Source organism: Rhamphochromis sp. 'chilingali' (genome assembly GCF_963969265.1).
Source record: "Rhamphochromis sp. 'chilingali' genome assembly, chromosome: 1".
Taxonomy (NCBI): Eukaryota; Metazoa; Chordata; class Actinopteri; order Cichliformes; family Cichlidae; genus Rhamphochromis; species Rhamphochromis sp. 'chilingali'.
In genome coordinates, this window is record NC_137929.1 from 55,856,488 (window position 1) to 55,871,436 (window position 14,949).

A 14,949-nucleotide genomic window follows, 5' to 3' on the forward strand; every position below is an offset into this window, starting at 1 on the left:
AAGGATCCTGAGAGCTGACTTGTCTGCAGCTTTCGACTTCTGATAAGCTCAAGAAATAGTAATAATTTTGAATTTGTTTTCCCGACTGCAACATTTACATCGGATGCCCTGATTTGGAGCAGGGACACAGAAAATCATGTTCAGGAGAGTTCAACCATGTTCAAGGGACGTTACCTTTCAGATGCATGATGGTTGGGTGGCAGCATTGGCGCATCGTGTGCCTGGAGGGACTGTCTATTGAGGACCTAGAAGATTTATACCTATTTGGAAGAATGATAACAGGGTTTTTGCCGATCGGAGCTGGCTTGGCCCTGGCATATCGAAGATTAAAGAAAGTGGTTACAGCTGTTCAAAACCCCACAAGGCAAGCCGCTATAGAGGGAAGGGCTCATGGGTCTACTGGACCAGCGCAGAGTCATGCTGCAGGACCGGATGCTGCTGTCTACATCACCAAACTCTCACCCCATTTACCCACCCCTGTTGCTGTTATCATTTCATGTTATGGTGTGAAGTCATGTGCTTTTTGTGGCGAGGAGTTTTTTTTGTTTCATGTTCTCATACTGATCTCCTACCAGGAGCTCAGTCTGAGTAGAGTTCTCTTTTTTTCTCCTCCACCCCCTATTGTGTTAAACATTTCATTGTTTTTCTCTACGTTACCTGTTCTGACCGGTTTCCCCAATGTGATGTTTGTGTAATATATGTATGATTGGAGGTCTAATTTTTCGCTGCAGGCAACTGCAAGTGACAAAAAATAAGGCTTCATCATTGCACATTGTAAAAACTGTGTAATTTATTCACATAAATGATATGGAAAGTATTCTAAATTTAAGTATGTCTTTGCACAGTTATGTTAATTTGTCTTAATAAATTAAATGGAAAATTAGTGATGGTGAGATGAAGCCTCGTGATGAACTAAAGCTTTCTATCAAACTGGTTGACTCATGGTTCGAAGCATTGTGATGGTCATTTGCTCTACTGCGCCATCAAGTGGACGATTCAAGTGAAACAGGCTAAATGATTATAATAACATTATGTGTAAACTGAATAAATAAATTGTTTTCATGGTTATTTATCCCGAATATTGTCTCAGTATGTCTGATACAAAAGAGAAAGTGGAAACTATCAGGACAGTTTTGGTATGATTGTGTAACTGTTACCGTTGCCAGGGCTGGGTATCGTCACTGATTTCTAGAATCGATTCGATTCCAATTCAATTCGATCCGGGGAAATTTTGCCTCACACAGTCAGAAATATTATAATTCAGATCATGGATCAGTACATTTTCATATTTTTATATCTATAAAAAGAAAGCTGACACTTGCGAGACTTTATAAAAGGTGTAAGCATCACTGCAGATGCCTTTGTGTCAAAGTAAAATAAAACAGAAAAATGTTTTTATAAAAATATTCTGCAGTAGATCAAAAAAACGAAAGAACGAACCATTAATCAACAAATGAACATTACCTGATGCTGCTGAATTGAAGCAGAGCAAATAGAGGTTTTATTAGAGACACACCTTAGCGTTTTGCAATTTTGCATAATGTTAAAAAGTTTAAATTATTTTAGTAGCCTATTGAACGGCAGAAATTAGGTTTTCTTTTCGGAAGTATTTAAAAAGGAAAAAACAGCGGCTGACAGCGCTGTAAACAACGGAGGTCTTATGCATAACTGTCACGGTTCGCTTGAGGACTCACACGCAGGACTCAGAGGCACAGTCAGTATTTATTACAGTTCCACAAGGTGTATATACAAACAGTGCAGGGGATAGTGCTATATACAAAGCGGTGACAGGGAAAGAGCTCCGGGGAAATCCAGGCAGGGAAAAGACACTTGCTCCTCTTCTGGCTCTCTCACCAAACACTCACACAAAAGGGAATCCACTCGGGGAATGCAGGGTCGGGTCCAGGGGATCTATGTACAGAAGGAAACAAACGTTAGACGTTTTGCACAGGGAAGCAAAAGAGAACTTGCTCAGAGTCGGGCTGCACTGACGCGAGTCACACACAACGATCCAGCGATGAGTAGAAGCCACTCCCTGGCTTAAATGCTGGCTGCGCTGATGAGGCCCAGGTGTTTCCTCTTCAGAGGGGCGTGGGCCAAGGGCGTGAACCCACCATGAGTTCCGCCCTGGCGAGAGAAATGCTCAAGTAACTATGTAACACGTACGTAATCCAATTCCACAACACAGTGTGATGGGAAATCAGCTGTGTTTTTCTGCCCATTTTATTTAGAATCTGGCGCGAACCAGTGAACCAGTCCCTGAATCAGTCACGTGGTACGGACTGCCCGCGAGATCTCGAACGTCACTGCATACGTAATCAAAGCAAGCCTCGATACGCGCTTCACAAAAACGCCCCCGAGATTACCCGACACACGATTCGACGCTTCGACACAGAGGACACATCACTATTTGTAACGTTCACTAAAGCTGTTTCTGTCCTGTGATGAGCTCTGAAACCTGACTGAAACTCTCCAATATGTTCATTTACTTATTTCAATGTCTCCCTACAAATGTTCCCAAAAGTTTCTTCAAACAGCTTAATAAACATATAACTTCTTTTATATCGCAAAAGAAAAATCCAAGAGTTATACTCACCTCTCTGCAGGCCCCATATTCAAGGAGAGAACTTAATTTACCAAACTTTAGGAACTTATCTTGCCTCCCAGTACCGATCAGTTTGGATCTGGCTACGTGCAGAGGGGAGTGAGGTTTGATGGGTTCCACATGAGGTGAACCCCATACTATTAAAATATGTTCCATTTTAGGTACAAAAAAATGTCTATCCAAGTTTACAAACAATTTGATAATAGTTAACACCTTCAGCACCTGGCAGGAATCTCACTCGCTTCTGAAATTAAATATCTCTTTTCTTAGAAGGACACCCTTATGGGGCAACCCTGATCTCTCTCATCACATTGCCGACCCAATATTGGGGAGATGGAAGGACAGAAATATTCGAACTGCTGCTGATTAATACAATAATGACACATTTATTGACTTTCAACAACTAAAGGAAAAATTCAAACTTCCCGGACAAAGTTCCTTCAAATTTCTACAAATAAGACAGTGGGTCAAAGAGAAATCCAAAGGGGCTTTTTTTTCCCCCGAGATACCAAAAGAAACTCCTCTTGAAACTTGTCGGGTCATCGTGGCTCAAGAGTTCTTATACAGACGTCCTGTATAAGAAGGGGCAGAGTCGACACTACCCACTGAGGAGACTGAGATCCTTTGGAGTCTGCAGGAGTCTGTTAAGGACATTCTGTGACACTGTGGTAGCATCTGCCTTTTTCTATCCAGTGACTTGCTGTGGGAGTGGATGCGTGGACAGGGACAGGAGCGATACTGATAAACTGGTGCAGAGGTCTAGCTCCATGCTAAGCTATCCTCTGTCTGTGGAGGCTGTTGGTGAGAGGAGGAAGTTAGTAAAGCTGACATCCATCATGAATAACCCACATCCCCCTCTGCATGAATCTGTGAGTGTGAGTGTGCTGAGCAGCTCCTTTAGTCAGAGACTGAAACACCCTCGCTGCAGGACGGAGCGCTTTTGCAGATCATTCATCTCGACAGCAGTTAGACTCTTTAACTCCTCAATCACGATGTTATGAGTCACTGGACTTTGTGGACATCCACGGTCATCTCTCCATGCATAATGCACCTATTATATGTATGGACGTGTTGCCTGAGCAGGTATATGTATATGTATACATATGTATATTAGTGTGTGCATGTACATGTATATACTTATAGATACTTATAGATATCTATTACTTACATAATAATAGTAGTTGAAGAAGAGAGGAAGAAGAAAGGTTAAATTTATTTCTTGCATTTCCACAAACTTCTGTCCATAATCATATTTATGCTATCGTTTCATATACTGTATTATCTTAATATTTTGTATTTGTTTGTATTTTATTTCTATTTTCTTCTGATATCTGTACCTGAGCTGAGGTAATGCACAAATTTTCCTGCTGTGGGGTCAATAAAGTCTTATCTTATCTTATAAAAACACAGAACTTGTTCAAAGCACTTGGTTCCCAGTATTTAGATACCTAAAGTTTCAATGAATATGTCCATCATCAGGCAAATTTGACCAAACTAGGAAATACTTATGCAAAAGTTCATGCTGGGGATCAATAAAATACTCTGATTATCTGTTCCTGTTTTACTTTGGTAGTCATTTATTGAGCTTTGTTTACTTTCTGTTTGTCTTACAGTTTTCATTTATACATTTTTAAGTAGTAATTGATTATAGGCTGCTATAGTGGAAACATGTTTAGTTCATAGTACAATTATTAAACAAAAGATAAAAGTCAGTTTGTCTGCCTAGTTGCGGCTGCTGGTTCACCGTTCACCTGGAAGATTCCAGAACATTCAGGTAAGGACGCTACGGGATCGCTACCTGAGGACAGCGGTAGGTCCTGCCTACAAGAAAATCACGAGCACGGCCAAGTGTGAGCGAATAAAAACTAAGGAAGACTTCGTTCAGTCATTGTGGCATTTATGGATTCGATGAAAGGTTTGTTCTTGGTTTACTGACAGTTTTAATTTGACTTGACGCATGGTGAAAACCTCTGTGTCACTTGTGGCGTTTTTACACCTTATGTCAACGTGACACCTGTTGTGTGACGTTTTTCTAGACGATTCTTTTAAAAAGACAGTAAAGTGACTGGAAACACACGAAAACAGATCGTTTTATGTTTTAGGTTTGATCTCTTCTTCTTTTTTTCTGTTCAGTTTTTAGAACAGCTGAGATGTCTGGTGCGACGTCTTCCGTCTGGCTCTGGTTGATTTTGGTGTTCGCCATCTTCATCAAGTCTTCCTCGGCTGGTGAGTTCAGCTGTTTCCTGATATATGAAATGATTGTGGACCCACTTGAGTGAAATATTTTTAGGTTAGTTCGGTAAATGTCAGTGTACGTGTGTTAAAGTAGTTCTTATTTAATAAGCGCAGTTGAAAACCACTTCCTTATTCCCTATTGCGTCGACGTCACCTCACTGTTATGTAATGCCTCAGCCTGAGCGCTTCAGTTTGAAGTGAGAGTTTGAAATATTTAATTTTATATTTATGAGCCAATTTTACTATAATTTAACACTGTCACTAAGCCTATGTTTGACTCTAATGATGAAATAACTTATTATATGTAGGACGGAGGTTTTTTCCTACTTAAAATAAGCCATTAGGGTGTGAGTACATAGCTAAAGCAAAGACAGTGACTCAGTGCTGTCTGTTCGTCTTATATAAGTAAAGCATGTTTAGACTTCAGCAAGTTCAATCTCACTGACAAAAACATGTTTAAAAAAAAAGAAAGCTCAAACTAGGCAGCAATCGGTGGTTTACAGTATATACATATTATTTTATGGATGGATATTAGCTCAACATGTTGAAATGTATTAAGTGACATTTGCTTGGGTCTTTATTTCCATTCCTAAAAGGTTTTCATGATTTTTGTTTTTAAAAATGTCACCAATAGACACTTACTAATGATTACAGGAGGTTTTAGGGGCCTGCAGGATGCTGGGCTTAATGTACATCACCTGAAACACTGAAGTTTGTAGTGAAAATGTGTTATATACCTCAATTACACCTGAAATTTACTTGTATTATGTATTTTATTTAATATAAACTGGGGTTATTATAAGTGTATCAAATGGACACTCTGGTCCCATTCAGCTGAGCTCAGGGGTTTCTGACTGTTGATCTTTGCGCTGTTTGGCTGGGGTAAATATCAACATTTCATTTGCTCCGTTTTTGTCTCCCTTTCAGGACAGATAAATATTACTGCTGTGCTCGGTGAAAATGCCATTTTGCCATGTCGAGTTTTGGATGGTAACAAAACCATCAATGGCCTAGAGTGGAGCAAACCTGAGCTGGAGACAGAATATGTCCTGTTGTACCGGGATGGACACTTGGACTTATTCAAGCAGCATCCATCCTTTAAGGACCGGGTGGATCTGCAGAACAGACAGATGAAGGATGGAAACGTGTCTTTGATTCTGAAGAATGTGATGACTGCTGATGCTGGAATATACGCAGTCCGTAAGATTCCAGAAACAAAGCGCAGGAAGAGAGCATATCTGGGCGGTGATCCCATCTGCAACATCACACTGAGTGTTGTTGATCCTCCAGGTGAGTGAGTAGAGTTGAGTGTGTGTGTGATCAGAGGTGAAGCTGCTTCCTGGTTGTTGATGTTTGTTTCTAAAGATGTTGTTGATGAGACTTTGTAGAAAGCAGCTGGTCTGAGTGATGTGATCAGAGTGCAGTAGATAATGTCTGACAGCAGTTTGAAGAGGAAATGGATTCTGTTCTGTTCTTCACTCATCACCTACCTGACAGCTGACACCTCACACCTGTTTCTCACCTGCAGGTCAGACAGGAGGAGACACAGAGGATGGAGGGAAGGAAGTTGAAGAGATGGAGTCGTTGGTGCCTAGAGGGATGACGTTTTTTGAGGTGTTGTTTAGAGAGATAGGGTTGTTTATGGAGTTCCTGGCTCTGGTGAGTAAAGGGATGGAGTTGTTTAGGGAGTTGCCGGCAGTGGTAGATGGACGGATGACGTTTTTTGAGGTGTTGTTTAGAGGGATAGGGTTGTTTAAGGAGTTCCTGGCTCTGGTGAATAAAGGGATGGAGTTGTTTAGGGAGTTGAGCAGCGAGATACGCCCCCCCACCCCCAGCAGTGAAATACCCTCCGGCATCTAACATCAGCGAACGCGGAAGGGAGCCGTGAAATACCCTCCGGCGTCTAACATCAGCGAACGCGGAAGGGAGCCGTGAAATACACTCCGGCATCTAACATTGGACTCGAGATTGTTCTGCCAATAGCCACCGCTGTGCTGCTTGTTGTTGCGATCACTGGCATATTAATCTACTACAAAACACAAAAACATCAGGATACAAACGAACCAGACGACTGGGACTCACCTGACAAGAGTTTGTTGTCCTGATTCACTGTTTTTTGTTTTCAGTAATTTCTTCCCAAGCTGGGAATTTTATTTTACATGTCTTTTTCTGACACATGCCACACTCATTAAGCTAGCCCACGTGTGATTAGCTGAGCTGTGTTTGGCATGTTGGATTCAAGGCATGTCCCCCTCCTTGAATTGCCACCTTATCGTGGTGGAGGGGTTTGTGAGCTCAGACGATCCTGGGAGCTGAGTTGTCTGGAGCGTTCAGCTCTTGGTAGGGTCTCCCATGACAAACAGGTCCCAGGTGATGAGCCAGACTAAGAGCAATTCAGTAACATTTAACCATGATCAAATTAGGCTTTCTGTAACGTTGTTTTTGTACATTTTGGTTGTATAGACAGGTTAAAATACAGCCATTTCTCTCAGTCGGTTACCTTTTATCTTTAATGTGATTGTATTATGTCTGAGTAAGGGTCTGTGTCCACAGGAAGCTGTTTTTCCTTTTAATAGCTCCTCTCTCAAACACTTATTGATGCCAGCTGCCTGTTAGCATAAGCTTATACTCCTTCACAGTTGACAGAGTCTGGAAACCAGGATAAAAATGGCTGATTTTTTTCATAGTTTGTCCAAAAACAGCTTCCTGTTGATAAAAACCTTTAATCTGCAACTCCACATGTTTGTAGTCCAGCAGTTTTCAAACATCGAGTCTCTGCTTGTGCAAAACAAACAAGTATCTGCTGATGCTGTGACCTGGGAATAAAATTTAATCTCCATCATTATTTTTTTTTTTTTAAGATTAATTGACAATGATTCAGTTCCTGAAATGAGACACAGGAGAAAATATTTGAGAACTGCTGATTTAGTGGATTGAGAAGCACAAAACTTAGAAGTTATTATACTGTATATGTTTACAACGTGGAAATTTTCTGTGTACAAAGCCTGAAATGTTTGCGAATGTATTAACGTGGTGTTTTGTATTGAAGTGATTCTGTTTGAGTTCAGATATCTGACATTAAAGTACTGTCATGGTTTGTTTGTTTTTGTCTTTTTTTGTTTGTGTATTTTTTCAACCACTTGGAAGCAGAAAAGCCGCTGAAAATTAAAGATTAGACTCAACTTCACTGAAGCACAAGGAGCTTCCTTCTACAAACAGATGCTGTAAACACTGGCACTGTGTCTATGATGTGGTTTACAGCTCCATTACAAAGTGACATTGTAACCTGTACAAATTTATAAAGACACAGGAATACTGTAATGTGTTACATGTTTTAAATGTGAACTTGCTCCAGCTTCATTTAAGAGCTGAGCTAAACAGACATAGATTCAATCTTTCCACACACAGTTTGGTCCACAGAGATGTTAGTCATGTCTTCTGATCAGATCTCGTCTTTCTCTGTGGTTTTACTTCCTGCTGTGTTTTCAGGGCTCTGAATGTGTGCTTAAACAATTTAGAAAGGTTCACTTATTGTTAGTGATGCAGCATTTTAAAGGCTGTTACTCAGAGGTCACAAGTAAATCTGCCAAACTGTCATGTCTGTATAAACCAATCAGATCTCATTCTGCACTCAGATCTGTGTTTGTAGCTCAGGCTGACATTTGAGTGAGGAAACATTCACCTGTGTTTCTAACATGTATTCAAGGCTCCATTAATATATTTTAGAGCAGCAGGAACTGAACTTGGTGCAGAAATGTCTGAATGACGTGTTGAGACGTCAAAGAAAAACATTCCTGAGTGCTGACACACCCAGTGATGTGGATCCCAACACAAGGTAGACAGGTTTTCAAAAATGATGATGTTCTTTAACTGATGTCATCTAACATTGTGTAACACTTATTTTTCTTTTTTAATAATAGAACCTCTTTTAACCTTGAATGTTCCCAAACACATTTAAGAATGTTGTGGGAACGTTTCTTGTTACTTGGGACACTTTACAGCTGCTGACGTCCAAGAAGATTAATAACGTTCGTGAAGATAACTGTGCTTTTATGGAGGCTGTTAAGTCAAATATTTAGTACAGGACGTAAATCCACACTCATGCATCTACAGGCTGAACAACAGCTGAATTCCACATCTGCACATTTCTTCTGTGTAAGAGCAGCTCTGTGTCAGACGGTCTCCAAACCCTCAGAAGAAACACTTTAGTATTTGTCTGCGTCAAAATGTAGATTACAGATCTTAATTAATGCTGTTACAGGTACAGTAAAAACAATATGAGAACAATCACAGTTATTATTTACTGAAGCGAAAAATTAATATTAACATGTCCCACCCTCTGAATATAAATATAACAGCCTCTTCAGAGGAAAATCACGCTCAGGGACAAACTGTTGAACAACACAGGTCGGGACGCTGACTCCATCCCAAACCATCAGGAATTGTAATGTGTTTGTGGTTTTCACTATATTGTGTTTTCTCTATGTGACTGAAATAATTAATTTTCCTGATAATACTTGCTGATGAGGACAGATGTTCAAATTTTAGTAGATAATCATTTAATTTGTTATTGTTATTTCCACTGAGAACAAATTCAGTTATAAGTATAAAAACTACGGTGCATTTTACATTATTGGATAGTAGAGAAGAGCCATTCTATGAATGCTGTTAAGTATTTGTATAAGTATATCACACCTGTGAGGAGTGTTTCAATATTTATATCTTTTATTAGATGTACATGTGGTTTTGTTATTTGCCTTTTGGTTGGAAGTACACTGAGAGAGGACTTTTTTTTATTAGTGATCTTAATAATATTTTTTTTCATATTAATGTAATTTTTAATTTAATTTAATGTTATTTCATTTTTTAAATAAATCTACTGGGCACTGTAATGATGTTAACAACATATAATTAGTGCATAAACATACATACCTAAAGGCTTTGACTTTGGCATCCTAAGTTCCAATAGTGACTATAATAAAATGTGATGTATTGCTGCTCTATGATATATTTTTAAACTATTTGTTTGTTTGTCAAAGCTGCTGGAAAGATATGTTAAGTCTTTGTATTTACATTTAAAAGTCATTATATGTGAAAATGTACTTTTCTTTATTTCTGTTCAAAGAATGATCTTACTAACTGTAGTAGTGAAGACAGCTTTAAAGAAAACCCTATTTCAGTAAGGCAGCTGCACTCATCTGCTTCTCAGAGTTACACCATTACAACAGCTTCCTTCCTCAAAAAAATGTGCTCCCAAATTCCCCCCTCTTGCCTCATACAGTAAAAGGTCTTGAATTATGAGGCCCCATCATATCCCTGAATCTGAGGTTTCATCATGTGCTCAGACTGGTGCACCATCAAAAACTCAAAAACTTTATTGAACAACAAGAAAATGCAGTGAAGTAAATTACAATACCCTCAAACTGTGCATAAGCTACATCCACACTCAGTGTGTGATCGGTGAGTTTAAGTCACCCAGTCTGTAGATGGCAGCATCAGTTCTATCTTCTCCAGCTTTCCTTACAACCATTGCTTTAGGTGACTTACATAACAGCAGCAGCCACACCCTAACACACACATTAACCCTGCAGTATGCATCAACAGATGCTCAAACAACAAGTGGCATAAACTTATGATATAACTGTGGCTAATACTTGACCTAAACATATAGGTTAAATGCTTAAAAATTTGCACTCACATTTACATCTGTGGGCAATTTAGAATCACCAACAAACCTAAACCCACCAACTGCATCCGGGAGAAAACGTGAAATGGACACACATGCAGAACTTGCAATGCAGATGGGAGAAGAATATATGTACAATAAAAAAGTAGTCAGAAGTGAGCAAATAATGCACGATTACATTTTAGGGACCTTACTTGCCAGAAACAATTAAGCTAGGCTGCTAATATGTGTTTATATTTAATGTTTTGATAATGTCTGTTTAAAGATTTGCCATTGACTATTTTCATGTTGGCTTGAAATAAAATATCTCCCTCTGCTGGTACTGCGGCTTACTGCAACTTCTGCATGCACACAGCCATAGTCTCAATACTGACATCATTACTCTAGTCCAGGGGTGCCCAATCCCGGTCCTCCAGAGCTACTATCCTGCAGCTTTTAGATGCATCCCTACTCCAACACAGCTGAATCAAATGGTTTGATCTCTTCAGCATGCCATCATGTTTGGCAAAGGCCTGATAACAAGCCATTCATTTGATTCAGGTGTGTGGGAACAAGGATGCATCTAAAAGCTGCAGGACGGTAGCTCTCGAGGACCGGGATTGGGCACCCCTGCTCTAGTCCAATCATCTTCTTTTTAACCTTTTTTTGAGCCAATCAGCTGCCACTCTGCACGGTTTAAATCTCAGTGCTCTTCTGTCATTTTCCTTTTTAGACTCTAATTCACTTAATCCACCTCCTCCACATCTCCACTTTGAGAGATACCTCAGTCAGAGCTCCATCTAAACCACAGTCTTCATCAGCCCTCTGTCATACACAAATTTAACATGAGGAATTGAGGACTAACAAAGATAATTAGTTTATTGATTTTAAACAAAATATGGTTACCGTGTGAGTAAACATCAGTCACATGTGGTTGATACACCAAAAACGTCAGAAAGCAAAAACGTCCTCCTTCACTTTTGGTGTCTGTGCTGGCAGATGTTCTCACACACTGTAAAAAACTTAATCATTACAAAAACACGGAGTAAAAGCAACCAATTGATTCACAGCTCGAAACATCAGAACACATTTAATTTTTTAAGTTAAGGTAGAGGTTCAGATGTGGTGCTCTTTGTTGATGCAGTGATGTTGTAATTACAGTCATCATCCAGTCCCTGCTCAGCCTGGTGGGGTGGGCCAAGAGAAGACAGGGTTTAAACAAAGAGAGGAATTTATCATCAGCATATTGATTGATCAGTGAATGATTCACAGAGTTACCTTTGGCTCTGTGTTGATATAAAGACACCAAGAGGAGAGTGGAGATCAAATATGGACAGATCACCAGCAGGTGGAGGACTAGTCTGAAATTAGGATGGCAGAGGGAGCAGCCAGGGTTTGGAGCTGTTGTGGTGGACAGGGATGTGGATGTGAGCAAAGTTGTTGTGGTGGGTGAAGCTGTCGGTGTAGGTTTATCTGAAGAGAAAATCGTAGTTGTTAGTGTGAATATGTGCATTAAATTAGAGGTGAAATCAGAGTGAAGCTCCTCACCTGTGACAGTGATCCAGCTGGATGGAGACTCTCCATGAGCGCTGATGTCACACTTGTAGAGGCCTTCATCAGACCTGGAAACATGCTGGATGGTCATGTGACCTGTAGGCTGCTTCCTGATGAGGGAGCCATCTTTATAGAAAGCAGCTGGGAGGTTGGAGGGAGTGGTCTTTGTTTTACAGAGCAGAGTGACGTCATCTCCCTCCATCACAGGGAGGACAGGACTCTGCAGGATCACTGATCCACCTCAACACAGAGACAAACTACAGCATTTCATCCATTTACACACAGCTTCATCAACACTAACTCCACACACTCAGCTTACCAGTGACTGTCAGGTTAACCATGTTACTGATGGGACCCTCTCTGGACTCACACCAGTAAACTCCACTGTCCCATGGGTAGATGTAGTTTATGTCACAGGACGAACCAGCTGATGTTCCCCAGTCAGCCCTACACTGAGTCCTCTGTTGTTTGCTTGTGTTTCTCCTCAGAGTCCATCCAGCAGAGCTGTCATCCTCCTCACAGCTCAGAGACACAAAGTCTCCGTTAAAGAACTGAGAGCTGCTGGGACTCACAGTCAGACGAGCTGTGAGGAAAGGGGGAGAATATATAATATTTGCATGTGATTGGCTTGGTTGAATCAATACACGAGAACCCGATCCTGTGGCCCATGATGGCGAAGCTGAAACACATTACAGAGCAGAGCCAAGTTCACAAATTTATTGAGATTTTAAATATCTCCTGTTCATCTCAGTAAATGAATGAGTGTCTAAACTTTCCTTTTTTAGGGAGATTCGAAATTTGGGCAAAAGAAGGCAATGTGGTGCAGACAAGGCGGGAAAAGTCATGTTTCTCAGGAAAACTGAATCTTGAAACAAACTGAATAACTGGAATGTTTATTCATTGTTTTTTTTTTTTATATTTGTTTTTTAAGAGTTAGTATTTACTGGTGTTACATTTTCATATCAAATACAAGTTACGTCCATCTGTACATCCAATTTATGCTGCTTATCTGGGCTTGGGTGGCTGGGGAAACACTCTGAGCTGAAATTTCCCAGGGACATCAACATGCTCCTGAGGCAGCCTAGAGGTGCCCTGCAACATACAGAGCCTTCAGGAACTCAGGGTGAATCTCATCAATCCCAGTCAAGGTTAGCAGCTTGCTACCAACACTGTAAACAATGTTTGTAGAATACCGCTTCCCTCTCCTGCATCATCTGACAATTGCCAGAGTCGCTTTGATGCTGACCAAAAGTCACGTTTCATTGTCCCACTGAACTCCCAAACCTAAGTTTTTACAAAACCGTACTCCGCTCGTCCTGCCAGCACCTGTTATCTCCTTCTGGAGTCCCACGGACTAATAAAGCCCAGTAAGACTCCTCCTGCATGACGGCTCCCTTCAGCTCCAGTGTCCATCATCTGGTTCTGGGATTACTGCAGAGACAGGTGCCATCAACCTTGCAGGATTCTCTGCAATAGAGGTGCAGAACATTGTCCAATCTGGCTCACTGCCCCCAGCCTCCATTACAAAGCAATCAAACCAATGCTGGAGGTGGGAGTTGAAATTTCGTGGAGTGAGGGCTCTGACAGATGTTCCCAGTGCACCCTCAGAACAAAAGAGTATCTGGATGATGAATTCTCCAACACCCCATCAAGGATACAAGTTAAGCCGCTTATTTAAATAAAATATAAATAATGGAGACAGTCAGCAGGAGTGAGATAAGACTGATCTGTTTTTATACATTTTCTTTCACCATGTTTTAATAGCCTCTTGCAGCCTCCTGAGAGAGTGAGTCAGGTTTACAGTGTGACAGAAGAAGGTTACTGACCTTGGTTTGTGGTGCAGCTCAGCAGTGAGATCAGAACTAAAGAGAAATTAAACTCAGGTTAGTTCAGAGTTTCACATTCAACAAGACAGCAGAGGCATGAAAAACACAGAGTGAGCTTACAGAGCAGACACAGCAGAGACGTTTCCTCCATCCTGCTGCTCAATGACATCACACCAACACTGACATCAGCTCATGGTTACACTGAGTAAAACCCTCCTCTTCCTCTTTCTCTGTCTCTGGGTCTTAGACTTGTGGTTAGAAAAAACCTTGTGTGAAAAAGCTTTGTGTGTTTATTTCTCTGCTTCCTTGAAACCAAAGTTTTACACGTTTCAACTGATTATTGAATAAGAATTAAAAGCAACAATATCTACGACTGACAGTTGACCTTGAATGCAACACCAGTACCTGTATGATGTCTTCGCTGACTGTCCGACCTCTTTTAATGGATGTTTTCTCAGCTCTTTGAAATAATTATATTGACTGCATTAAAGTAATTATTGATTTAATTAATAATATCGCAGATTGAGCCAAACAAACTGTGTCTTCCTGTAGTTGACTGCACGTTAACTGTGCAAACTTTAGTTGCTTTTGTGCTTCTCTCTGTTCCAACCACTGACTTGTGGTCCGAAAGACTAAATAACTTGAATGGCTGCACAACATCAGAATACACGTCACGCCCTGGTTAATGTTTGTGAAGGTCTGAAGGAGACATGTGCTGCATACAGCGAGCTGTGTTCATGTACCTGCAGTGACAACACAAGATCACAAATCTTGTGTTTCTCCTCAGAATCTGCCAGTTAAGTTAATACATTATTATTCCTACATTATTCATGAAAACATTTATGTTACTTGGGATACAATATAGTTTTTCAGTTATCAGCACAAAGGTCAGATAAACATTAAGTGTGCTTTGCTGCAGCGCTCACGTGATCTCAGCTCATCAAGAAGGAAACCCAAAATCACAGACCAGAGCATCAGGATTATGATTCTAGTTTGTGTTCATATGAAGGATTTTTCAGTGTGTTATTTGATGACAGTTACAACACAAAACATCTCTGTGTGTA

The 14,949-nt window shown here is 40.5% G+C and overlaps 1 protein-coding gene across 1 annotated transcript; it reads right to left on the reverse strand.

The window, feature by feature from the left end:
• Positions 1 to 11,684: 11,684 nt before the first annotated feature.
• On the reverse strand, positions 11,685 to 14,036 carry LOC308408995 (Fc receptor-like protein 5; the record flags this gene model as incomplete). Its single annotated transcript, XM_080901507.1, has 6 exons — positions 11,685 to 11,689; positions 11,784 to 11,978; positions 12,054 to 12,299; positions 12,379 to 12,642; positions 13,886 to 13,921; positions 14,006 to 14,036. 6 exons carry the CDS (start codon positions 14,034 to 14,036, stop codon positions 11,685 to 11,687), a joined length of 777 nt encoding a protein of 258 aa, XP_080757633.1.
• Between the last annotated feature and the right edge of the window lie 913 nt (positions 14,037 to 14,949).